This window comes from Nelumbo nucifera, chromosome 6, assembly GCF_055504915.1.
Source record: "Nelumbo nucifera cultivar China Antique chromosome 6, China Antique-T2T, whole genome shotgun sequence".
NCBI classification, from domain to species: Eukaryota; Viridiplantae; Streptophyta; class Magnoliopsida; order Proteales; family Nelumbonaceae; genus Nelumbo; species Nelumbo nucifera.
This window is the reverse complement of record NC_142654.1, coordinates 56,525,474-56,553,405: the sequence shown is the minus strand read 5'-3', so window position 1 is coordinate 56,553,405 and position 27,932 is coordinate 56,525,474. Positions and strand designations below refer to the sequence as shown.

General features: G+C 41.3%; 1 protein-coding gene across 4 annotated transcripts in view; it reads right to left on the bottom strand.

Moving 5' to 3' along the window:
* LOC104602014 (uncharacterized) overlaps window positions 1-27,932 on the bottom strand; it is a 59,368-nt gene that overhangs the window by 21,951 nt on the left and 9,485 nt on the right. For all 4 annotated transcript variants that reach the window (XM_088890249.1, XM_088890248.1, XM_019198570.2 and 1 more), the window contains exons 4-5: window positions 8,597-8,695; window positions 8,397-8,462 (exon numbers count right to left, since the gene is read on the bottom strand). In XM_088890249.1, coding sequence (XP_088746375.1) covers window positions 8,397-8,462; window positions 8,597-8,695 — 165 coding nt within the window. The remainder of the gene's footprint in view (window positions 1-8,396; window positions 8,463-8,596; window positions 8,696-27,932) is intronic.

The window sequence follows — 27,932 nt, the reverse complement described above, 5'->3', positions numbered from 1 at the left end:
GGATAATGGGGGATGAAGAAGAGAAGAATATCCAATGTGATAAAGTACCCCACACATATCTAATAATCCGATGAACTGTACATAAATGTGGTTGTCTTGGGGAAGACGCAAATTGGCTCACCAGTTGAACTACATATGATATATTCGGCCGAGCCATGGTGAGATAGATTAAACTACCCAATAGTTGAAGATAAAGAGTAGGGTCTTCAAGAGGAGAACCATCATCTTTACTGAGCTTCAAATTCAGTTCCAATGGAGTATCCACAATCTTGGAGTCACTAAAATTGGCCAGTTTAACAAGATCAGCAACATACTTTTGTTGGTTAACAAAGTAGCCCCAAGAATTTTGGCTTACTTCAAGCCCCAAAAAATAAATCAAAGGGCCCAAGTCCTTCATCTTAAAGGATTCACTGAGTAATCGTTGCAGTTCAGCAATTCCTTCTACATCATCCCCGGTAATGAGTATATGATCAACATAAAGAAGTAAGATTGTTAATCCTTGTTTCCGCCTTAAGGTGAATACAGAATAATCTGAAGAACTCTGGATAAAACCTGCATCAGTGGTAACAGATCTGAACTCCTCAAACCAGGCTCTAGGACATTGTTTCAAACCATAAAGGTACTTCTTCAAACGACAAACAAGTTGTGGATCTACACAACATCCAGGAAGGGGCTTCATATAGATTATTTCCTTCAACTCCCCATTGAGGAATGCATTCTTTACGTCCATCTGATGAATCATCCATTGTTTGGATGCAGATATAGCCATCAAAAGTCGTATAGTAGTCATTTTTTCTACAGGAGCAAAGGTCTCCTCATAGTCTATCCCATATTCCTATTTATAGCCTTGTGCAACCAGCCTAGCCTTATATCTATCTAGGCTCCCATCATATTTCAGTTTCACAAAGTAGGCCCATTGACTTCCTATAAGAGATATCTCAAGTGGAGCTTTGACCAAATCCCAGGTGTCATTCTCAAGAAGGGCTCAAATCTCAAAATCCATGGCATCTTTCCAGTGTGGTTCTACTATAGCCTGTTGGTAAGATCCGGAAATGTCTGTAGTAGATAAAACAACAGAAAAAGGAGCTATGGTTTGGTGAAAAACCATAGCGGTCAGGTGGGCGAGAAATTCTAGAGGAATGACGTAAGGTGGGTGCAACAGGTTCAAGAGGAGGATCAGGTGCACTTACTAGGGTAGTTGGAGTAACTAGATCAGCAACTGGTGGTGGAAAGGAGAGGGGCATTGAGACTAAAGTAGACCGCTGCCTCCTGAAGTAAGTCTGAAGTTGCTGTGGAGGTGATGTTGGTATGCTTGAAGTAACTGTAGAATTAAAACTATGCAACAAGGAAGTAGAGGGAGTAGGAAATTTTACAATATGTTCAAAGGACACACTCTCAAAGAAAATTACATTACGAGAAATTCGAATACAATGAACCGAAGGATCATAACAAAGGAATCCTTTATGTCCAGAACTGTACCCCATAAAGGCATACAAAGATGCTTGTGTAGTTAGCTTTGTGCGCTCATGAGGTGGAAGGTGAACAAAACAAGCACATCCGAAAGACCCTAAGCCTAGATAGATCTGGAGGTTTGTGGAAAAGAGATTGGAAAGGAAAAGAATTGTTTAAGACTGATGAAGGAAGATGATTTATGAGATACACAGCAGTGTTAGCCACCTCCACCCAAAACCAAGAGGGTACATAGGAATCTTATAGAAGTGTTCTGACTACACTCAAGATATGCTCATTCTTTCTTTCTGTTGCCCCATTTTGTTGCGGGGTACCTGGATAGGATTTTTGGAATTGAATTCCATGTTGTTTTAAGTAGGTTTGAAAATCCTCATCAAAGTACTCTCCCCCTGAGTCCGATCGTAGCACACATATTTAGAAATCAAATTGGGTAGTAACATAAGCATGAAAGTGTTTAAATACAGAATAAACTTCAGATTTCTTTCAAAGAAAATAAACCCAAGTAAAATGGGTGCAGTCATCAATAAAGGTTACAAAGTACTTATAACCCAACCGTGAAATAACAGGAGACAACCAAACATCACTATGTATTAAATAAAAGGGAACTGTAGTATGCTCAGAGTGAGAAGGAAAAGGTAAAATGTGACTCTTACACAAACCACATGTAATGCAATCTTTGTTAACATTCTTAAAAGAAGTAGCAGAAATAGGTAAACTACCAGAAGCAAACAACTGATCAAGTTTCTTAGAAAAGGGATGGCCAAGGCGATTATGCCACAAATGCCAATCATTATTACTGTGAGAATTTGAGAGAAAAAATGAATTGATTGTATTGTCTTGGAAGGAGCATATACACAACTTTATATAGAATTACAGAGCTAACTTACAGGGTGATAAAATAGGAAACTAACTTTTCCTAAAAAACTAATTTTTATATCAGTGAGATTCTCCAATTAATATCCCATGATTTAGGATATCCCATGATTCTAAGAAACTAACTTATGTATGTTTCCTAAACTGATGGACCTAAAATTATGGAGAATCAATCAGAGAGTCAATCTTCTACTTTCCAACACTCCCCCTCAAGCTGGTGAATATGCATCTTCATTCCCAACTTGGAGATAAGTCCTTGGAATGCCACACTGCAAAGCCCTTTTGTCAGCACATCTTCCAGTTGACCATTCGTTAAGACGTATGGAGTGCAAATTAATCCGCTATCCAGCTTTTCCTTTATGAAATGCCTATCTATCTCAATGTGCTTTGTCCTGTCATGTTGGACAGGATTGTGAGCAATGTTAATAGCTGACTTGTTGTCACAAAATAATCTCATTGGACCTTCTCATCTGATTTTTAGGTCTTCCAAAATTATCTTGAGCCATAGTAATTCACATACTCCCTGAGCCATTGCCCTGAATTCTGCCTCCGCACTTGATCTAGCTACCACATTCTGCTTCTTATTCCTCCATGTCACAAGATTTCCTCCAAGGAACGTACAGTAACTTGTAGTGGACCACCTATCCATGGGAGAGCCTACATAATCTGCATCGGTGTATGCCTCTAGGGCTAATCCAGTATTTCTTTTAAACAAGATTCCTTTGCCAGGATTAGCCTTTAGGTAATGTAGCATCCTATAGACCGCTTGTAGGTGAACCTCTTCCGGGTTGTGCATAAACTGGCTAACCGCTCACGGCATATGCTATGTCTGGCCTTGTGTGGGCAAGATATATAAGTTTTCCTACTAATCTTTGGTACATTTCCCTATTCACGACTGGATCTTCATTTGCTTCTCCCAATTTGTGATTTGGCTCAATTAGTGTGGAGGATGGTTTGCATGCTTACTTTCCTGTCTCTCTTAAAAGATCTTCTACATATTTCTGTTGTGAGATAAAGATGCCTTCTCTAGAATGAGCTACTTCAATCCCTAGAAAATACTTCAATCTCCCAAGTTCTTTTATTTCGAATTCTCTGACTAGGCATCTTCTAAAGGCTTCCTTCTCCTTTTCATCATTTCCTGTCACAATTATGTCATCGACATATACCAGAAGAGCCGTGACTCCCCCTGCATCCGAATGCTTTATAAAGAGTGTATGATCTCCCTGACTTTGTTTGTATCCGATGGCAAGCATAACTTTAGTAAATCTTCCAAACCACGCCCTAGGTGATTGCTTGAGACCATATAGTGCTTTCTTCAACCTGCAAACTTTATTTCCTTTTAGATTTCCTTTGAAGCCCGGAGGAATATCCATGTATATCTCCTCCTCTAAATTACCGTGAAGAAAAGCATTCTTTACATCAAATTGCTCCAAGTACCAGTCGAAGTTAGCTGCTAGTGACAACAAAATTCTTACCGTATTCATCTTAGCCACTGGAGTGAATGTCTCCTGATAGTCAACACCATAGGTTTGTGTACATCCCTTTGCTACAAGTCTTTCCTTGTATCTTTCTAGAGAGCCATCTGACTTGTACTTTACTGCGAAAACCCACTTGCATCCCACGGGTTTTTTTCCTGGTGGTAGGTTAACAATTTCCCATGTTTGATTCTTATCTAGAGCCTGCATCTCTTCTCTCATAGCATCTTTCCATTTCTCATCAGATAATGCCTCAGATAAAGTATTAGGAATATGAATGGTGTTTAGACTAATTAGGAAACTCCTATGTGATGGTGAGAATTTTTTAAATGACACAAAATTTGCTAAGGGATATAAGGGATGTTTAGTGATTCTCTTGTGCCTTTCCTAAGGGCAATAAGAAGATCTTGGTCAGATGCTAATTCGGAAGAAATTTCTGGAACTGTATTTACCTCATTCTCAGGATTAGGAGTTGAATCTTGAACTTGCACAAGATTAGGATCCTGGTCTCTTCTTCTTGAATATACCTACAATCTCATAGAGTCACAAAGTTCATCATTCTCTGTCATGGGTCTGGTATGAATGGGTGAAGAAGTTGGTTTGGTTTGAGGTGGTTCGATAGGTGCAGATACGGATTGAATTGGTATGGATGTTGAGTTTGGGTGTTGAGAAACTGTAGGTAGACCAAGCGGGAACAAATCTCTGTCATTATCTTCAATGAATGACAAGGACTCCCCCTAAAGATAAGGTTGAGTGAAATATGGTGTTTTTTCTTCAAAAGTGACATCAATAGAGACAAAGAATTTTTTAGTAGGTGGGTGGTAACACTTACAACCCTTTTGGGTGGACGAATAACCCACAAAAATACACTTGACGGCTCTTGGATCTAACTTCCCTCTATTATGGGTATGGACATGGACAAAAGCTTTGCATCCAATGATTCTTGGGGTGAGATTATTTGTTGTACGTAGATCGGGATAAAATTGAGAAAGTGTTTCCATTGGTGTTTTAAATCCCAGCACCCTCGAAGGTAATCGATTTATAATGTATGTGGCTGTAAGCACAACATCCCCCCAATAGGTTTTTGGAACATGCTGGTGGAAAAGTAAGGCTTGGGTTGCAGCTAGTAGATGACCATTCTTCCTTTCTGCTACTCCGTTTTGTTGTGGAGTATTAATGCAAGAGGATTCATGGATAATCCCTTCTTTTTGAAAATATGGGGATAAAGTTTGGTTGAAATAATCCTGTGCATTATCCGATCTAAATCTTTTGATTCTGACCCCAAACTGATTTTGGATCATGTTATGAAAATTTGGGAGTACACTACTTACATCTGATTTAGATTTAAGAAGAAAGATCCAAGAGACCCTAGTGCAATCATCAATAAAAGAGATAAACCATCGTGAGCCAGACACATTTGGAACTGTGGAGGGTCCCCATATATCACTATGGATAAAAAAGAATAGAACTGAACTTCTCTTGTTACTGATTGGAAAGGGCACACGCTTGTGTTTTGCAAATTCACACACATCACAATGAAAATATTCAACACTCAATCCTGTAAACAAGGAGGGAAACATAGTTTTCGGAACTCCTAAAGATGGATGTCCTAGTCTAAAGTAATGAAGCCAAATGGTGTCTTTGTTGGATGATGAAAGGAATGACAGAGATAACTTATCCTGGACAATATTTGATTTGCATGATTCTTCAAGATAGTAGAGTCCATTCTTCTCCTTAGCAAGTCCAATCCTCTTCTCCGAATCCTTGTCCTGAAATATATAGTAAGAAGGATAGAAAAGTACATTACAGTTCATGTCATGGGTGAGTTTTTGGATGGATATCAGGTTAGTGGACAATTTGGGAACATGAAGGACACTTTTTAGTGTAAGTGATGGATTAATATGGATATCCCCAAGGCCAGCTACGATAGTAAGGGAACCGTCTGCAATGGCTATTTTTTGATTGCTTGGGCAGGGGGTATAAGTGCTAAAATGTAGTGAGGAGTGAGTCATGTAATCTGTGGCTCCTGAGTCAATAACCCATAAATCCCCAATAGGTTCATCTGAGACATTTAGTCCGTGAGGAATAGAAAACTTACCTGAGATTGCAAGAGAGCCTGCACCACTAGGTTTCTCCAACGATCCCAGAAGCCCCCTTAACTTTTTGATCTCCTCCTTATTGAACTCGGTCTTGTCTGGAGGCTTTTCTTGGCTCGGCTTATTCGTGGTGAAGTTAGCTTGACTTCGACTCTTCTGTTGTCCCCCTCGGTAGCCCCATTCCCTGTTCGATGGTTTACCATTCAGCTTCCAACACTTCTCTTTGGTGTGCCTTGGTTTCTTGCAATAGGTACACTAAAGAGACTCCTTGTTGTCCCGTGCAGAGGACAAATTTGTCTTCATTCCTTCCAGTATTTTCGGTTGTTCCATCCTTGTAGTCATGGTTGAACCTTCTAGTACTTGGGGTTCAAGCATAACCCCCCTACGGCTTTCTTCAGCATGAACTAGAGAGATAGTCTCATTTAGAGATGGTACCTCTTCTTTGCCGAGAATCTGGACCCTAACTTGATCAAATTCTGCATTGAGTCCTGCAAGAAAGTCATAAATGCGATCTTTTTCGATAAAACTCTTTAGGATTGCTACATCCGCTGCACATTTAGTCTCAATGCACCGATAATGATCGAGTTCTTGCCACAGGTTCTACAGTAAATTTGCGTACTCGGTAACTGTCTTGCTGCCTTGTTTAGTCGCTCCAGTCATGACTTTGATTTCGTACACTTCTACTGCATCACATGCCTTTGAATATGTTTGTCGGACGGCATCCCAGATCTCTTTAGCCGTGGATAAAAACATACACGTGTCGCTGACTTTAGGGTTCATTGAATTCCATAACCATGGAGTCAGCTTCGTCCCATGCATCAAATCTTGGATCTCCTTCCTTCGGTCCCGTGCCTAAGAGATGTCTAAGCTTTCCTTTTCGGGAAGTGTTCCTTGGCTCAGGATATTAGATCTGGCAACTTCAAACTCAGGTCTAAGATGCATTTGGAAATGCATAATCTTCCTTCTATCAAAGTGCTTCTTCATATACTTGACACAACAGTCCGACGAATCCTTTCCTATGTGTACTAACTCATACTCTGCCCAGAGGTTAATAAACCTCTATTTGGTACTGTCTAGAGGTGTTCGATTGCTGATATACTTTCTCAAGATACTTATACATCTTATAGGCAGTCTTGTATCCTCTCACAGGGATTGCAATGTCAGTTTCAAATGATCCTAGGATCCATGATGCAATTTTTGCATTATCAATCTTCCACTGATTAAGACCCTTAATATCTGAATCATCAGGTTTAGCTACAGATCCATCCAGATATAACCAAAGACCATTTGCCTCAACATGGAATTGAAAGTTAAACTTCCATAATGCATAGTTTGTACCATTGAATTTAATAGGGAGAACATCCACCCTTTCTGATGCCATTGAAAGACAAGAGACAGCAATGCACACTTCTAGGAAACAAATAGAATTCAAATCAGAAGGTAGAGAGAGATACCTTTCAGCCGATGTCCAAAAACAGTAATTATAATATTCTGTCGAACTCAGAAGTGGACCAAAGCTGATCCAAACCAAACCAAAAGGATTCAATAGATTTGCTCTGGGCAACACCAGATCTAAAATTTCAAGCTGATCTGATGTCTCTACAAAGAGATCCAAGGAGAAAAAGAAATCTGATGGCGCAACAGTCCAGAAAAGTGATCTATAAAGTTCTGATCAGAAGCTGCCCTAAAGAGAAGATTCAAAGGCACTCAAGAGCCTCCCAAATACTGTTAGGGAGTTCTTGAGACAGTAGTAAAAGAAGGGATTGAAAAGAGACTATATGCAGATCAAATTGTGACCTGCTCTAATACCATATTAGAGTCAGATTGAAAAGACAAAGAGAGAGGAAAAAGAGAATCACAGCAGTTTGGTGGGTGTGTCACCTAGTGACTGTCAACACCCTAAAAGAAATATTTATATTAAAGAAAATAAAAGGACAAATCTGCCCTTAGTGTACAAAAGAAAGAGTACAGAAAAGATAGATGTACAACAAAAGAAGTACAAGTACAAAAATAACCCTGTGGCTAGATCTTCTCACTGTCTCTGCACCTGATATCCATTTCTTTTGGAAAGTTGATTTCTTGGGTCTCGGCTTCGAAGGGGATTCAGGCTTCTCAGTTGGGGGCTAGGCTGAATTCTAGGAGCCTATGGCATCTGTAATCTTGTTCTGTTTGGGTTGTTTTCCCTTCTAAGGTGTTTTCCTTGGGGGGATTTCTTTGTACTAGTATTTTATATCAATAAAATTTACCTTACCTTTTCTCAAAAAAAAAATCATTACAGTGATTACTCTAATTTTTCTATAACAGCACTTTTAATAGGGATATGCTCCAATTATAGGAAATAAAGGACATGCCCAAATCACCAACCCAACAACTTCATGAGAAAACTAATACCATAAAGAAATTATTATATATGATTCTTCCAATACTCAGATATGGTTAAATAACCTCATTTTGATGATTTTAGGAGAGTGGAGAAATTTACATTGGTCTTATGAACTAGGCGATCCACTATGCTCATTACAGATAAAGCCAATTCCTCGTAATCTTTCTGCAATAGGAAAAAAAAATATTGTGCAAAGTTTAGAACTTCCAACATACAGCGAGAACCAATAAAGCCAAACTTGAAATTATCTTTTAAACATAAAAATAGTGATTCAAAATCAAACAAGTCAAAGACCATGCTTTATCATCCTCAGATTTGCATGTTTCAGTTCTTGCTGCAAGCCTTATCCAAAAACTCTCATTGAATGCAAGGACATTTTCAGCTACAAGTTTCTGGAGCTGTAAGGAAAACAAAGCATCAATTAACATATCTCTTACCAAGTATAATAGCCTTATATAACAAGGCAAATGTGAATATTTAGGTGAAATGTCTAGTAAACTACAGTTAGTGGCTTCAAGCAAACAGATCATGTTACCCACATAAGAATTGTCTATTATGCATATGGGGAAACCGTGTGGTTTCCAGGAGAGGAAGCAATCATCAAACAATGGACTTCACCAAGAAAGTGTCAACACTGCACCATGAGGATCTTTATCTACCATTCTATTTGTTAAATCTGCTAATAGCTATGTAATATGTGTCGCAAGGGCACTACAGTCATTTTTTATATTCTATTTGTTAATCTTTCTGTCTTCCTCTCTTCTCCTCTCCCTTCTCTTCTCTCTTCTCCTTTATTCCTCCTTTTCTCCTAGTTTTATCAAGAAAACATTGTAAAAGAGCAGTCTTTGTGGGCCTGAAGACAGATCGATCTGGTTTTTTATTACTTGTGGATTTCCAGTTTGATTTCAGCAGGATTTATATCAGATTGGCCTGAGAGAAGTTTCTCTCATCTTCCCCCTTTATTTCTTAGTTGTGTGCCAAGATAAAGCTTATTTTTTTGTGATGGCTGAATGCTGTGAAGTTTTTTGGGTGTTTTTTAACAACTGTATGGGTCATGTAATCCTCTTGCATCCAGGTATGTGGGATCCGTAGATCTGGGATGATTGGTTGTTGCTGTAACAGCAGTTGGTAGATAGTTATTTTGGTGGCTGCGGTGATTGTGTGGCCCTTTTAAGTGACTCACTGTAATCATAGGGCCTGTCCAGGATTGAAAACTCTGCAGTACAGTGTTTCTGGCTCCCAGTAGTGCTGTCCTGTACCAAAATTGGTGTTATTGGTGTTTTTTTTCCTTTTGTTTTGTTTGTGGTTGAGAACCATGTTTTTTGTGGATGAACAGTGAATTCAAGTTGGCACACCATGTCTTGTGAAACTACAGAAACCTCAGGTGTGTCTTTTAGTCAAGGTGGACTGAGTGGGAGTGTGGACATGAGCTTTCCCATGGCTGTTATTCCTCTAGATGGCCTTAATTATCTAGAGTGGTCGAAGGGAATTAGACTCTATATCACTGCAAGGGGAAAGATAGGGTACATTAACGGAAAAGTTAAAGAACCAAAGTTTGGGAGTGCTGAAGATGACAAGTGGGACCAAGAAAATAATATGGTGATGTTGTGGCTGCTTGTATCTATGCTACCACAGGTGAGAAAAAACTTTATGTGGGATGATACAGCTGTTGAAATCTAAGAACAAGCAAAATCCACCTATTCAGAACAAAGGCACTATGCAAAAATCTATCAGTTGCAAGCTGCATCCACGACATGTAAACAAGGGGAGAGAAGTCTCTCAGTGTACTACTCAGATCTGACTTCAATCTAGGAGTTAGATCATTATCAGAATATGAATTGGAAATGTGATGAGGATGGCAATGCCAAAGCCTACAAAACCCTAGCCTCCCAACTGTGGAGACACTTGATGTGCAGTAGTGATATAGCCCTGTTGTACTATAGTCTTATTCTTTCTATTCTTTTATTTTTCTCTTTCAGCCCTTTAAGGGCCTCTTTGTAATTGTACATTTTAATATGTATATGTACACCTTTGGGGGTGGGGGCCGATTATCACATTTTGACACCCTTGAAACTCTTGGTCTTCTCTCTTTCAAACTAATAGAGCAGGTTGTATCTACCAGCTATGATTCAGTTTGTTGCTTTGGATGTTAAAGGATTCTTTGAGAAGTTTTTTACTACCATTAAGCACTGTTTCAAGGCTGTTTGAGGGAGTAGAAGTTCAGGACTGTTATCAGTCTTGAACCCTGTTAGTGGTGTTAGTGAAGGGGTATTTCAGTCTTTGTACTTGTTGAGAATGCTGATGTGTACTGTTATGTTAGTTCGAGTGCCTCTTACTTAAAGAAGGGCACTCAAGTCTTTTTCAATAAGTCAATAATATAATAATAGGTCTGGCCGAATCAAGGGATTAACTTTTTTCCCTAATTCGAACCAGCCTTTCTCTCTTTTCTCTCTTCTCTCTTTTCTTCTTTCCTCTCCTACTTCTTGCTGTCTACTTTACTCTACAGTCAACGAACAAGACAGAATTCTATGGCAGGTCAAACTTCAACATGGTATCAGAGCTAGGTTCACCAAATCAGACTTGCTAGAATTCTGCCTTCTGCGCATTCGAATTAGGGTTTCACTTGGGGTTCTCAGTTGTGAGTTGGAGACTGGGAAAAGGGCTGAAAAGGAGTGATCGCCCTCTTCCCTAGGAGGTCTCTATGCCTCCGATTGTGTCGTTGGTGATTGGTTGCTGTGGTTTCTAAGCCCTAGTTAGGGCTGGTACGTGTGGTGCAGTGGTGTCTCAGCCCTTCGTATGGTTGGCCTTCAGGCGATGAGGTAAAGTTTTTTTTTATATATTTTTTTTTGTTATGGAATACATGAGAGGTGTAGTACAGTTCGCATGATGGGTTTTCAGATTGCAGTATGCTAGGGTTTATGCTAGGGTTTATTCTGGTTTGTGTGTGATTCGAATGGCAATAGTGTCTACTTAATGGTGAAGCTTCCTATAGTTGTGGATTAATGTTGGTGGTGTTACAAGTGTGGTTTTCAGCTTTTGATATCGCTGAAATCAGTGTGTAGACCTCGGTGAGTAGGGGTTGTGGTGTTGTAGTTTTCAACATTTAATACTGCTGAAATCAGTGTACAGACTTCGGTGAGTAGGGTTTGTGGTGTTGCAGTTCTCAGCTGTTGAAATCAGTGTGCAGATTTCGATGAAGTGTCTGTGTGTAGTGTGCAGTGTGTAGTGCTCCTAATTCAGTGCTCAGAATTAAGGGAGTTCGGCAATGGCAGATAACAGTGATAGTAAACCTAGTGTCATGATATCTACTGACTACCTGAATGTCCAAATGACCTCCATTAAACTGAATGGAGAGAATTATGTCCCTTGGGCCAAGTCTGTAGAGGTTTTTCTGAAGGCGAAGAAGAAAGTGAAGCATATAAGAGAGGAGAAACCCCCCGCTAATTCTCAGGAGTATGAAGACTGGGAACAGGAAGATGCACAGATCATTACATGGTTGTGGAACAGTATGGAACCCAAAATCAGTGTGAACTTCATGTTTCTTGACACAGCCAAAGAGGTGTGGGATCATGCCAAGAAACTGTATTCAGGTCAGGATAATACCACTAGGGTATATCAACTGTATCAGGAATACTTCAATCTGCAACAGGGAAATCAGAGCCTTGAGGAGTACTATGCCAATGTGAGGAATATCCGTAATGAGTTAAATGTCTATCATCCTCTCACTTCAGATGTCAAAGTTCAACAGCAACAGCGAGAGCAGCTTGATGTAACACGGTTTCTGGTGGGGCTGAAGTCTGAGTATGAACCAGTACGAGCCCAGATACTAGGGGGATCTGCTCTTCCATCTTTAGAGGAGGTGTTTGCTCGTCTTCGGAGGGCTTCCATTGGATCTATGGACTCTAATGTCTCCGATAAATCAGCATTTGCAGTGTCAAGAGGCCGAGGTGGCAGAAGTGGGACTCGAGGAACCCAGCCTGGCAGGAGTGGTAGTGGTGGATCTACACATATCCGTGGTGGTGGTCGTACTGGAGGCAGAGATTCAGGGGGAGCTCGTGGTAGAGGACGTGGCTCGGGTCCACGGAAGTGTACTCACTGTGGTTTGGATGGACATACCATTAACTACTGCTATGACTTACATGGTCCTCCCTCGACGTGGGCCAACCATGCCATGACTAGTGACACCAGTTTCAGCCCTACACAGGAGAAACGGTCAGCTGACCCGATGCCTTCTACTCCCTCAGATGGTCCAGGCAAGGAGATGGTGAGTGTTCCTCGTGATGAGTATGAGAGGTTTGTTCAATCCAAGTCGCAGCAGAACACAGCTTCCTTTGCACACTCAGGTATGGCTTGTTTGGCATCCACACCCAACCCCTGGATTATTGACTCTGGAGCCTCCGATCACATGACGGGAACTCCAGGTGTGTTTTCATCTCTCACTCATTGCTCAACATCACAATCTGTTACCCTTGCTAATGGCTCCACGTCATCTATCTGTGGTGTTGGTAATGTTGACCTAGACCCTGTATCCCTATCCTCTGTTTTATATGTACCTAAGCTTCCATTTAATCTTATGTCTGTTAGTAAGCTGACCAAGTCACTTAAGTGCTCCATCACTTTTTACCCTTCTCTGTGTGTTTTTCAGGATCTCAAGACGGGGATGAAGATTGGTGGAGGGCATGAAGCCGGTGGACTGTATTATCTTGATGGTGGTGGACGAACGTCAACGGCTCTTCAGTCATCCATTTCTCCTCTCCAGTGGCACTGTAGATTTGGTCATCCTTCGCTGAAAGTGTTGCAGTCCTTAGTCCCTTCATTGAGTCAACTTTCTGTTTTAGATTGTGAGTCTTGTCAATTTGGGAAACACCATCGTGTTCCCTTTCGTTCTAGGGTCGATAACCGTGTGTCGAGTCTTTTTTCTTTAATTCATTCAGATGTTTGGGGTCCTTATAAAGTGATGTCATATAATGGATACCGATATTTTGTTATTTTTGTTGATGACTGTTCAAGAATGACGTGGCTCTATTTAATGAAAGAAAGAAGTGAATTATTTTCCATCTTCCAGAAATTTTATGCTGAGATCCGTAATCAATTTGGTGTTCACATCAAAATTTTCCGTTCTGATAATGGTCGTGAATACTTGTCTTCATCTTTTCGAGAATACTTGGACCAACATGGCATTATACACCAAACTTCATGTACCTATACTCCGCAACAAAATGGGGTTGCTGAGAGAAAGAACCGCCATCTTGTAGAAACGGCACGCTCCCTCATGCACCACATGAATGTTCCCAAAACTTTTTGGAGCGATGCAATGCTCACCTCTTGTTTCTTAATTAATCGGATGCCCACGTCTATCCTTGATGGTCGTTCTCCTTTTAGTGTCTTATTCCCCAACATGTCTCCGTTTCCGCTTTCTCCTCGGGTATTTGGGTGTGTCTGCTTCGTTCATAATCTGAGTCCCGGGACTGACAAGTTAGATGCACGTTCCATGAAGTGTATCTTCCTTGGTTATTCCCGAACTCAGAAAGGGTACAAGTGTTATCATCCTAGTTCTCGTCGTTCCTTGGTATGTGCTGATGTTACATTCTTTGAGTCTACTCCGTTCTTCGTGGGGTCCGGTGCTGCTGCTTCCCCCACATCACCACCTCCTCTTCCTCTTCCTGTGGCTGATCCACCTCCTTTGGTTCCAGTCATGCCTACGTCCTTGCCTCCGGTGCCACCATTGGTTGACCGTCCACCCATCCGTCACGTGTATACACATCGCCCACGTGTACCGGCTGCAGCTCCTCCAGCTTCATCACCGTCGACAGATCCAGCTCCAGCTTCGACACCAGCCTCCGACCTAGATCTTCCTATTGCCTTACGGAAAGGTAAGCGTACTTGCACCCTTCACCCTATTTCCAATTTTGTTTCACTTACCCACCTCTCCGCTTCCCATCGCCAGTTCATATCTTTGTTATCCTCCGTGGTTGTTCCTAAGGATGTCCAGGAAGCCCTTACCTCTCCAGAGTGGTGCCGTGCTATGGAAGAAGAGCTCTCTGCTTTGCATCATAATCACACTTGGGATCTCACCGCTCTTCCTCCTGGGAAGCAGGCTGTCGGTTGTAAGTGGGTGTATAGTGTTAAGTACTTGCCAGATGGTCGTGTTGAGCGCCTGAAGGCGCGGCTGGTTGCCAAAGGGTACTCCCAAACCTATGGCATTGACTACACGGAGACGTTCTCCCCGGTTGCTAAGATAGGGTCAGTTCGTGTCGTCATCTCTCTTGCAGCTATGTCTGGTTGGCCTCTCCATCAGCTCGATATCAAAAATGCCTTTTTGCATGGGGATTTGCTCGAGGAGGTCTACATGGAGCAACCACCTGGGTTTGTTGCTCAGGGGGAGGATGGTAAGGTATGTAGACTTAAGAAGGCTATTTATGGACTTAAACAGTCCCCTCGAGCATGGTTTGGTAGGTTCAGTGAGGTGGTCAAGAAGTTTGGTCTGAAACAGTGCCAAGTTGATCACTCTGTCTTCAGTCTTGACTCTTCGGCAGGTAAAATAATATTGGTGGTGTATGTGGATGATATCGTTGTGACTGGGAATGATAAAATGGGCATTGACAGATTGAAGGCATTCCTACAGGAACACTTTCAGACAAAGGACCTTGGCAAGTTGAAATACTTTTTGGGCATAGAGGTAGCAAGATCTAAGCATGGCATTAATTTGTGCCAGAGGAAATATGTGCTTGATTTACTGGAAGAAACAGGATTGTTGGGTACTAAACCGGCTGAGACACCTATGGAAACAAATACGAGGCTGAGCAGTGATATAGGTGAAGTGTTTGAAGAGCCTGGAAGATACCGACGACTTGTAGGCAAACTAAACTATCTAACCATTACTCGGCCAGATATTTCATTTGCAGTTAGTGTGGTGAGTCAGTTCATGCAGAAACCTTTGGTCCCACATTGGAATGCAGTGCTAAGGATTGTGAGGTATCTAAAAGGAGCTCCTGGTCGTGGTTTGCTGTACAGAAGTGGTGGAAAACTGGTAGTAGAAGGATACACCGATGCTGATTGGGCAGGTTCTATGTCTGATAGACGATCTACCACAGGCTATTGCACCTTTCTGGGGGGTAACCTGGTAACATGGAAAAGTAAGAAGCAAACAGTTGTGGCAAGAAGCAGTGCAGAAGCGGAATATAGGGCCATGGCACATACTGCTTGTGAACTAGTGTGGCTGAGGAACCTTCTACAGGAGATAGGATATGACATCAGTACTCCAATGAAGCTCTACTGTGACAATCAGGCAGCGGTTCATATCTCTTCCAATCCAGTGTTTCATGAAAGAACCAAGCACATCGAAGTTGACTGTCATTTTGTGAGAGAGAAGGTGCTGAATGGGGTGATAGAAACTGCATATGTTAGTACGGGAAACCAGTGGGCAGACTTGTTTACAAAAGGCTTGAGTCGGGGGAGAGTGGACTACATATGTAACAAGCTGGGATTATATGATATATACTCACCAGCTTGAGGGGGAGTGTTAGTGGTGTTAGTGAAGGGGTATTTCAGTCTTTGTACTTGTTGAGAATGCTGATGTGTACTGTTATGTTAGTTCGAGTGCCTCTTACTTAAAGAAGGGCACTCAAGTCTTTTTCAATAAGTCAATAATATAATAATAGGTCTGGCCGAATCAAGGGATTAACTTTTTTCCCTAATTCGAACCAGCCTTTCTCTCTTTTCTCTCTTCTCTCTTTTCTTCTTTCCTCTCCTACTTCTTGCTGTCTACTTTACTCTACAGTCAACGAACAAGACAGAATTCTATGGCAGGTCAAACTTCAACAAACCCTAATAGATTTCAGGTTCGAAAATAAGAAGAAAGGTAAAGAGAAAAGAGGAGGAAGAGGGAGGAGAAGCAGTAAAACACAAGAGTTGAAAAGGAGGAGCAGAAGCTTCATATTCTGCCGCCGCCACTTTAATTAATATTTATAGGTTATGCTCATTACATGGAAAGGACAGATCTGCCCTTAGTCTTTACGTAACAAATAGAGCAAAAAAAGACTGAAATAAATAACAACTGAAACAACTAAATGACCAATAGCTAACCCTAGGAAGACTAGAACACTTTCTACCCTACGGACACAGTGGGACCGAAGCTGTGGGGCCCACATCAGTGTTCTCTACACTCCCCCTCAAGTTGGGAATAAATGTTTATCATTCCCAACTTGGATAGATCTGCCTCTAGCTTCTTTCGTGGTACAGCTTTGGTGAGGATATCTGCCAGCTGCATGTTGGAGGTGATGTATGGGAGACACACTTCTTATGATGAGACCCTCTCTCGCACAAAATATCGGTCAACTTCAATATGTTTAATTTTGTCATGCTGCACCGGGTTGTGTGCTATATTAATAGCCGCTTGATTATCACAATACAGCATTAGGGGCTTCTCATACTCAATTCCCAACTCCTCAAATAGTGATCTCAGCCAAAGAATTTCAGCCACTCCATTAGCCATTGACCTGTACTCAGCTTCAGCACTAGATCGGGAGACAACACTCTGTTTCTTACTCCTCCAAGAGACCAGGTTACCTCCCACAAGAGCACAATATCCAGAGGTAGACTTTCTGTCATCAACACTCCCAGCCCAATCGGCATTCGTATAGACTTCCACCTTCATGTGGTCATTGTTCTTGAACAGTATACCTCTACCCGGGCATCTCTTCAAGTATGCTAGTATTCTTTCTGCTGCTAGGAGGTGCGTGGTTCTAGGAGAATGCATGTATTGACTGACAACACTAACTGCATAACTGATATCTGGCCGAGTGAGGCATAGATATAGGAGCTTTCCCACTAACCGCTGGAACATAACTTTGTCTTCAAGCAGCTCCCCACTCTCTGCACTAATCCTGTGGTTCTGTTCAATGGGTGTATCTGCAGGTTTGACACCCAGCTTTCCAGTTTCAGCCAACAGATCTAGAACATATTTCCTCTGAGAGACAAAGATCCCCTGTTTAGATCTAGCAACCTCAATACCCAAAAAGTACCGTAGTGCACCTAGATCTTTCACCTCAAACTCTTGATGAAGAAGCTGTTTGAGGGACTCAATCTCATGGTTGTCATTTCCTGTCACCACAATATCATCAACATATACTGCAAGTAGTGTCAATGAGGACTCCACCCTCTTGATGAACAGTGTATGATCTGACTAGGCCTGTACATAACCGAACTTCCCAAGGGCTAGTCTGAATCTGTCGAACCAAGCTCTAGGTGACTGCTTCAAACCATACAATGCCTTATTGAGCCGACAGACTTTCTTACCTGCCTCTGTATCATAGAATCCAGGAGGCAACTACATGTAAACCTCTTCCTGCAAGTCCCCATTCAGGAAGGCATTTTTAAAATCCATTTGGTACAAAGGCCAAGTGTGGCTTGCTGCAAGAGATAAAAGAACCCGAATGGTGGTCATCTTGGCTACCGGGGCAAATGTCTCCAAGTAATCTATACCATAAGTCTGAGTGAACCCTTTTGCAATTAGCCGAGCTTTGTACCTCTCAATGGAACCATCCGCATTGTGCTTCACAGTAAATACCCATCTGCATCCAATTGGTTTCTTTCCTTTGGGCAAGTCAACTAGCTCCCAGGTATTATTTTTCAACAGGGCATCCATTTCAACTTGCATTGCACCTCTCCACTCCGGGACTAATAGGGCTTCTTGCACTGTTCTTGGAATAGGGACATTAGCAACGGAAGTGAGATAGGACCTGTAGGAGGGAGATAGGCAATCATAGGACAAAAACTGGGAGATGCAGTGGACTGTAGATGTAGTGCAATGCCGTTTTCCTTTACGGATGGCAATGGGAAGGTCAAGATCATCTGCAGGGGGTGAGGTAGCAACAATGGAAGGAGTCTCTGTGGGCCCTGGGACTGTAATATCTGGACTTGGAGCCGCAGAAGAGGTTGGAGCTGGCCGGGACTACTGATGACTGGGATCAACCTGCCTGCATCGCCTGTGATAGACTCTCAACTCCCGATCCCCCTGACCACCCTCGCTACTGCAGCCCTCATCACCCACTGGAATAGGTAGGGGAACAGCCCCAAAAGTATTAACCCTGCCCTCACAGCACTCCCCCTGAAGAAAAGGACCCAAATCTCCACGCTCACTACTCTCCCCCTGAGGAGAGACCCGAGAATAGTAGGGTGTCTCCTCAAAGAAAGTGACATCCATGGATACAAACTTCTTCCCTGAGACAGGATCATAGCAGCAATAACCCTTTTGAGTTTGTGCATAACCAAGAAAGATGCATTTGGAGGCCTTGGGTTCGAACTTGGGGTGATGGGGACCGAGAAGCTGAACAAAACAGGTACAACCAAATGTTTTGAGGGGAACAGTGAACAACTCCTCATCTGGGTATAGAAGGGAAAAAGGAGATGACATATCAAGAACTCGGGAAGGAACCCGATTAATAAGATATACCGCCGTGAGGATAGCATCACCCCAGAAGCGAATAGGGACATTGGAGGTAAACATAATGCTTCTAGCCACCTCCAAGATGTGCCTATTCTTCCTTTCTGCAACCCCATTCTACTGAGGTGTATGAGGACAAGTGCTCTGGTGAATAACCCCATGAGTAAGAAGGTAAGATGCCAATGGCTTAGCAAAGTATTCCTTTGCATTATCAGATCTAAGAACTTTGATCTTAGCATCAAACTAGGTTATGATCATTTGGTGAAAGTTTTGGGTTAGGGCGGGAACCTCATCTCGTGAACGCATAAGATAAACCCAAGAAAACCGGGTATGGTCATCAACAAATAACAGAAAATATCTGTACCCACCCATGGAAGGAATGTGATATGGCCCCCAAACATCCGTATGCACAAGATCAAAATGACGATTGCTCCTTTTATTGCTCAACGAATAAGAGTGTCTACAATGTCTAGCAAACTCACAGCTTTCACATTGCAACTGGGACAACTCAACAAACTCAAACAAATTAGGAAATAGACTCCTTAAGGACCGAAAAGACAAATGACCCAATCGGTTATGCTTTGGCATAACCGAACTCACACTCTGGGAAACAAGTGACTTCTTATCCCCTGACTCTTTCCAACGAGAACTCTCCCCGAGCAGATCGATCCCATTCGTCTCACGGCCAGTCCCAATCACCTTCTTCGTCTTCAGGTCCTGAAAAACACACCGGTCAGGGAAGAAGGTTACTGAGCAGTTCATGTGTTTGGTAATACTACTGACTGAAAGAAGGTTAGTATCAAGCTTAGGGACATGCAAGACAGAAGACAAGGAGATGGTATCCGATAGCTTGATGTCACCCTTGCCAGAAATGGGGACAAGAGAGCCATCAGCAATAGATACTTTATCCCTACCAGAAGATAAATGATAAGTGGTAAACAATGAAGGCAAGCTAGTCATATGGTCGGATGCACCTGAATCTATCACCCAACATGGTTCAGTGGTACCTAGAGCTGAGGCATGGCAGGCTGAGGCTCGAGTACTTGAATGTGCGGAAGCAAATGTGGCGGGGGCTAATGGTGACTGCGGTGGCTGAGCTGAGTTCCCAACTTCCCCTTCCAACTGTATAAGAGCAGCCCGAACTGCGGCTACTAAGAATGTGCCTCTTGTGCCAGACGAGGATGCTGAATTAGTATGCACTGCCACATGAACGTTACCCTTCTTGCTTCTTAACTTTGCCGGGACCAACTAAGGATGTAGCTTCCAACATGTTTCTTTCGTGTGTTTGGGTTTCTTACAATGCCCGCATACCACATAACTGCTGTTCCCAATACTGCCTTCTGCCTGATTCTTAAACTCCATTTCGGTCAAGAACCAAAAGTCTCAAAATTAGGGTTACTACAATCAAAAACAGCACTTGGACTATCAACCACAATCACAAAATCAGTATAGAACCAATCTGTACTCACAGTAGATGTACATGAAACAGGTATAAAACTGATCTGAAATCAGTAACCACACACAACTGCAACAGTCCGAACTGTTTTCACCCCCTTAGAAGAGTTCGAAACCCCAAAAGAAAACTGAAAAACAGTTTGAAGAACAATCTGATATGCTGAAGCCGAATTGGGGTTTTAATCAGTCCTAAAAGCAAATTCTCAGCCGTACACTCCAGACAGTACCGTACGGATAAGGCTTGTAGTAGGGTTAATATGAAACCCTAAAACTGATCAATGTTGAGGAGAGAACTATTAAGGTTTGCCGCAGTATTAGATCACAAGGTTCAGTCCAGTACTAGGGTTTGCCACAGGATTAAGACAAAACCCTAGAGAATAGAAAGATAAAACCCTAGAGTGGTTCGGCCACCCTTGCTAGATAGGTCCAACCTATCTTCTCTGATAGTACTTCTCTCAGAAAATAAAAAACTTACACTAGGATGTTCTTCGCTGCCTTCCAAGGTTACCCGAACCATAGCCTTCTCTGATTCTTCCTGATCACCAACTCGCTGCAACTGTGGCAATTCTTCAACAGCTACTAATCCTCTGGATATCTCCAAGAATCAGTCAACAAACTCTACTTTCTCAGCTTCCAGCCTTAGATGGTTCTCATGTGGTCGGCTGGACTAGACTCACATGAAAAACCCTAGCTCTGATACCAAGTAGAAGTTCAGGACTGTTATCAGTCTTGAACCCTAATGGATTTCAGGTTCGAAAATAAGAAGAAAGGTAAAGAGAAAAGAGGAGGAAGAGGGAGGAGAAGCAGTAAAACACAAGAGTTGAAAAGGAGGAGCAGAAGCTTCATATTCTGCCACCACCACTTTAATTAATATTTATAGGTTATGCTCATTACATGGAAAGGACAGATCTGCCCTTAGTCTTTACATAACAAATAGAGCAAAAAAAGACTGAAATAAATAACAACTGAAACAACTAAATGACCAATAGCTAACCCTAGGAAGACTAGAACACTTTCTACCCTACGGACACAGTGGGACCGAAGCTGTGGGGCCCACATCAGTGTTCTCTACAAAGGGCATTTTTAATCAGCCGAAAGTGATAGGCTTTTTCTCTGGAAAAGATGCCCAGCAGGTTAGTATTTTCTTGATTTCTTCAAATCGGCTGATCCAGTCAGCCTAAGATTCTAAAGTTGGTGCCGCCCTGGCCTCCTTTCACTGTTTGTTTGATCTGATTTGAAGTTGGTTCAATTTTAGAGGGGTTTTGATCCCACCTTGTGATCGACAGTCCTAAACATTTTGGACTGGCATCAATCTAAACCTACTGTAGTAAGATTTCTGCTGAGTAATCTCATTCTATTTAGTATTCATCAAAAAAAAAATCTCATTCTATTTAGTGAAGTGTTGCTTCAGTATTGTATTTGGACTGTTTCTGATTGAAGTAGGCTGGTTAATCATCAGTTCCTTTTCCTTTTACTATCGATTTCAGCATTGTTAACTTGTTTTGGACTGTGGTTATTATCCGGAATGGTTGAGAAGGCTGATATCATTTCCATGAAGTTTAATGGAACTAACTACAGTATGTGGAAGTTCCGTTTTGACTTCTTTGTTAAAGAAAAGGATCTGGAAGGATATTTGAATGGAAAGGTTACTAAACCGGATGAAACTGATACCAAGGTTTATTCACAATGGAAGCTGGATAATGGGAAAATGGTTTCCTGGACACTCGGTTCAATAGTATCTCATATTGCAGTACCCATGAGAAGAATTTGAACTGCCTATGGGATGTATTCATACATAAAGAAAGTATACCATCAACCTAACATGTCAAGACAGTATCAGATTGAGTCTGAGACTTTTGCTTATTACCAGGGAGATAGGAAGAATCAAGAATATTATGCCAGGTTTCTCGACCTGTGGGCAGAATATGAGCTTGTTCATATGGATCCTTCGGACTCTATAGATTGTGTTAAGTATCTCCAGCAGCACTTTGAGAAGAGGAAGGTGAATCAACTTCTTATGAGACTTAGACCTGGGTATGAGATAATCAGGTCTAATATTTTGAGTAGAGGAGCTCTTCTAGATTAGGATTTAGTAATGGGTGAACTTTTGAGGGAGGAGACTAGACTCCTGACTGCTACAAGTATTGATGGGAAATCAATTGATTCTGGGGCGGACACTACTTTTATTGTTCAAGGAAGTAAGAAGTCAGGTTCTAAGGAATTCTCCAAAACTCGGTGTTATGAGTGTAAGGAATTTGGATACATTACTTCTCACTGCAAGAAAAGGAATGTTTGCACTTATTGTAAGCAGCATGGTCACATCATTCCAGAATATTATGCCAGGTTTCTCGACCTGTGGGCAGAATATGAGCTTGTTCATATGGATCCTTCGGACTCTATAGATTGTGTTAAGTATCTCCAGCAGCACTTTGAGAAGAGGAAGGTGAATCAACTTCTTATGAGACTTAGACCTGGGTATGAGATAATCAGGTCTAATATTTTGAGTAGAGGAGCTCTTCTGGATTTGGATTTAGTAATGGGTGAACTTTTGAGGGAGGAGACTAGACTCCTGACTGCTACAAGTATTGATGGGAAATCAATTGATTCTGGGGCTGACACTACTTTTATTGTTCAAGGAAGTAAGAAGTCAGGTTCTAAGGAATTCTCCAAAACTCGGTGTTATGAGTGTAAGGAGTTTGGATACATTACTTCTCACTGCAAGAAAAGGAATGTTTGCACTTATTGTAAGCAGCATGGTCACATCATTCCAGACTGTCCGATTAAGACATCTAAGGGTATTTAGAAGAAGAACCAGCCACGTGCATATCAAGTGACTAAGGGACAAACCACTGATATCTCTTCTACCAAGGGTGATTCCTCTATTAAGGGTGAACCTTCTACATCTATGGATGAAAAGAAAATTCAACAACCGGTATCCTCTACTATTTCCTCTGCCTTTTTTGCTATTGGCCTATCTAGTGAGTTTTCTGGTTATTGTTCCTCTCAATCTCATGTTTGGATCATTGATTCCAAAGCAACTAATCATATGATAAGAGCTTACCTTGAACCCCCAGATAACATTTCTGAAACCCACCAAGACATATCATTACTGCCAATGGTGAAAAATTGAATATCATTGGTAGTAATGACTTATCTCTTAAGCTTTCATCTACTACCTCATTTCCTCTTACCAAAACCATTTTTATTCCCAACCTTACTACTAATCTGATTTGTGTTGGCCAACTTGTTAATGAAGGTCATATACTTCCGTTCTCTCATGATGGTTGTCCGATTTAGGACCAGTACATTGGAAAGGTGAAAGGGAAGGTGCATGGACCAGGCCATCTATTTGCATTGGAGTTCGAGAACGCTCAAGCATCAACATCTTCAGCTTATTTCAGTTCATCCTCTTCTAGTTCTTTTGTTGTTCAAAGGAATAATGTTTGGGATTTATGGCATAAACAGTTGGGGTATTCACATTTTGAAAACTTAAAATTTTTGTTTAACTCTGGTTCCATTAAAAATAAAATTCCTTCTTTACATACATTTGAGACATCATGTGTTTCTTGTTGTTTAAGTAAGAGTCACACTCTACCCTTTCCTCAAACATCTGAGCATGCTACCTCACCATTTGAAATTCTACATAGTGATATTTGGACCTTATCTATTGTTTCTCGGCTTGGATACAAGTATTTTGTTTTGTTCATTAATGACTGCACTAGGTGCACATATTTTCTTCGACATAAATCAGAAGTCTATCCTACATTTTGGCTATTTCATGCTAAGGTATGAGTTTAATTTCAGTCTCATGTACATATTCTCCACTCAGATTCAGGGCGAGAATACATTGACGGAGACTTTTTGTCCTATCTGAGGAGCCATGGGATACAAGTTCAACGAAGTTGTCCAGATACACCTCAGTAGAATGGAGTGGCCAAGCGTAAGAACGAGCATGTGCTTAGTGTTGTGAGAACCCTACTACAAGAATCTCATGCTCCTTGGGTAGAGGATACTAGTACCATTGTTTTCTTTATTAATTGTGTTCCCTCTTCTGCTCTTACTAATATATCTCCCTTCCATGGTTATCAAGGTGACACCTAGGTGACTAGGCGGTTTTCAAACTTCGCCTCGCCCAAATTCCATGTAAATTTGAATAAGGCGCACACCCAGTCAGTTAGGTGCATGCCTAGGCAACTAGGCAGGCACCTAGATGCAACTGCAAGACACATTAATACAGCCCTTAATGCATTGATCATTTAATATTTTTATATTGTTTTTTACTTTTTTCTCTGCAAATAATTATTGGTTTGTTTTTGTTATTATAATAGGACCTATCACACATTATCACTCTTTTTATTAGAAGAATACTAGCAAACCTTTTGTCTTTTTAGGGTTTTATTTTCAGAACTGAGTAGAAGAGGGAGAGCTGTCCGGTCAGGTTTGTTTCACACACAGTGCAACTCCAACCCATTGCTGCAATGCTGCATAACCAAAAAGTAAATCTAAACCATTTCGAATATGCCAGGTATGTCAAATGAATCATCATCATCATCATAATCTTCTTCTTCTTCTTCCTAGTTTTCAGCCCACCTTGGACCACTTATTCTTCTTCTTACCCTCTTCGTTTTCAGCCTTTTTTCTTCCTTTTTGTTGTTTTTTCCTCCTTTTTTTTTGTCTTTTCCCTATGTTTTTGCATGTATTTTTTGGAATAAAACAGGGGCTCCATCCCCTTCTTTTCTTCTTCATTTTCCTGCAATCTTTTCACCCTTTTGATCTTATTCATTTACCTACACATCTTTCCTCCTTGAAGGTGATCTAGAACAGGGGTTCCACCCCCTTTTCTTCTTCATTTCTCCGAGTCTTTTCATCATTTTTTCCCTCTTCATTGGTGGTCTGAAACAGGAGCTCTACCCCCGTTCTTTTCATTTTCTTCTTTCACGTGTTTCCCCAGTTTCTTGGTCTAAAACAGCAGTGGAGCCCCTTGTTCATTTTCTTTTGTTTTTTAGTCTAAAACAGGGCTTCCACCTCCCTGTTTTCTCCTTAAGTTCTTTTTCTTTTCTTGGTCACACACAGGGGCTATGCCCTCTTCAGTTCTTCTTTTAAGTCCGAATTTCTATTTCTAATATTCTATGTTGCATGCTTTAAGCATGACTGCAAGAATCATAAGCAGAAATTTCTGTTTAGAGGTTTGTAGGTTAATGTATAAAAGCAAGTAACTAGCACACGAGGGGTGGAAACATGTAGGCTTCCTATTTTCTGATTTCATTGCCTAAGCGAGGCCTAGGTGCCCCATGACCGCCTAGCCTTGCCTTGGCGCCTTTAAACTATGCTCCCTTCCAAAAACTATTTGGTTGTCCTCCTGACTTACCTAGTCTTCATGTTTTTAGGTGTTTTTGCTTTGCTCATCCCCCATCCCATGTACGTTTCAAGTTATTTGCACAATCTGTTATGTGTGGCTTTATGGGATTAGTCTAAGATTTCTTTGCTATGATTCTTCTGCTCATCGCATTCGTGTTTCTCGCAATTTTGTTTTTCTTGAGTTAAATGCCCCATTTTTGCGCCCTTCAATCTCTCTGCAACACTTCAAACTTCAACCATGCTTTAGCTAACCTCTCAGCCGACCTGGGGGCATTTTTGAAATTTTTACAAAAGTTTGGACCTCTAGAATCCGATACCATAGGTACGTAGAACCCAAAATTCCAAATCCAATGACACTAAAATCACCCAAATCCGACACCATTTACCCCTTCATCTTATGACTCGAAGAAATAACTGATTTCGATCGTCCGATCGGGGTCATTTCAATACTGAACCTTACATCACATCAAGTTAGAAATCCAACACCATAAGTATGTAGAGCCTAAAACTCCAAATCCAACGACACCAAGATCACCCAAATCCAACACAACTTACCTATTCATCTCAAGACCCAAAGCTGGAACGATTCTGATCATCTGGTCAAGGTCATTTTGATCCTAAACCTTATCTCGTATTAAGTCAAAAACCCAACACCATAGGTTCATAGAGCCCAAAATTCCAAATTTGACGACACCAAGATCACCCAAATCCATAACGTTTACCCCTTCATCTCAAGACCCAAAGCCAGAACCGATTCTGATCGTCCAATCAGGACCATTTTGATCCTGATCCATATCTCACATGAAATAAAAAACAATCCAATCCTGTAGATGCATAGAGCTCGAAATTCCAAGTTCAACAATATCAAGATTGTCCAATTCCGATACCGTTAACCCCTCCATCTTGAGACCCGAAGCTAGACTTTATCTGAACCCCCCGTTTGGAATCTTCTTCACTGCAACTTCGAACCTAGGGAACCACACAACCAAATCTTTCTCCTAGCCTCTAAGAACCATCTTTAAATTTAAATTTAACCAACTAAGGAGTCTCCAATCAATCAAGCCAATCACCTAAACTTAGAATATTCAATTTAGGCAAATTTGTAAAACATTCCATTTATTGTCTTGATTGATTGAGAAGATCTATCACAAGGCTGTCATGCCAGCCTTTCTTACATTTAATCTCCTTCCATAAACATTTTAAACCTTAACCATTGATCTCCCCAAACTCAAATCTCAGCCATCCATTCTCTTTTAGAATCCTCCCCAAAACTCTATAAATACCCATGTTTTCTCACACAAAATAGACATTCTAGCCTAGGGAGAGAACTCTACACCTATTAGCCTAGAATAATACCCCCCCCCCCACCATGTCCAAAACAGCCTTTCCTCTCCCTCACTGACCTCCAAAGCCTTAGAGGAAATCCCCTCACTCTTCCCATATGCCCTTTAAGCCTTAGGACTTCTCCAAATCAGTCATAGTGCTATTACAGCATACATAGCATAATGTCTTACACTTGTGGACCTCCATCACCTCCCTCACACTTCCATGCACTATGAGAATCATCCTCCTACATCCCTAGAGTCCCTCCATATGAATTTGAAGTCAAGAAACCCCTGGGATCATGTACACATCGAAGAGATGAAGCTGAAAGCATTCTTGAAGCAACAACAGAGCAACAGAAGCAATACACCATCCAGCAGCATTTCCTATATCCGGAGCTACATACTATACCCAAGAACAATCCAAGAATGATAAGGAACCCGTCCTATGAGGATCTCCAAGTAGAAGTTATCAAGAAAAATGTTTTCAAAATCGTGTGATTCACGATTTGAATTGTACGATTCAAATCGAATCGAGGTTAAAATGATACAAATCGTATGTGTAAATCGTTTTTTGAATAAATGTACGATTTGTAATCAAATTGGTAGTTTAAATCGTAAATCGCGATTCCTGGATGACTCAAACAATTATAGTTTGAAAGCTTCATTTGAGATTAAATGACCATTTAACCCTCTTCCTTTCTAAAGTTTCACTTTATAAAGAGGGGCAAAATCTTCATTTTAATAACATAGAATACCCTTTTGGTCGATCAAAGAAGACTTACCATTCAAGGAAAAGACTTGGGCGGGAGACTAGGAGAGAAGAAACCCTCCTCCATTGTTTCAATGAAGCTCCAACCTTCCTTCTCTACTAGTCCGAGTTGAAAGGTAAGAGATTTTTTTTTTTTTTGATTTCCACTGTTTTTCTATTATCTATAATGGTTTCTGTTTTTTTACTGTTCTTCTTCTTCCTCCTCCTTTTCCTCCTTCTTTCGTCTTGTTTCTTGTTTCTTCTCCTTTATTACAGTCCGTTTTTTGGCATGAAAACAGGGGCTC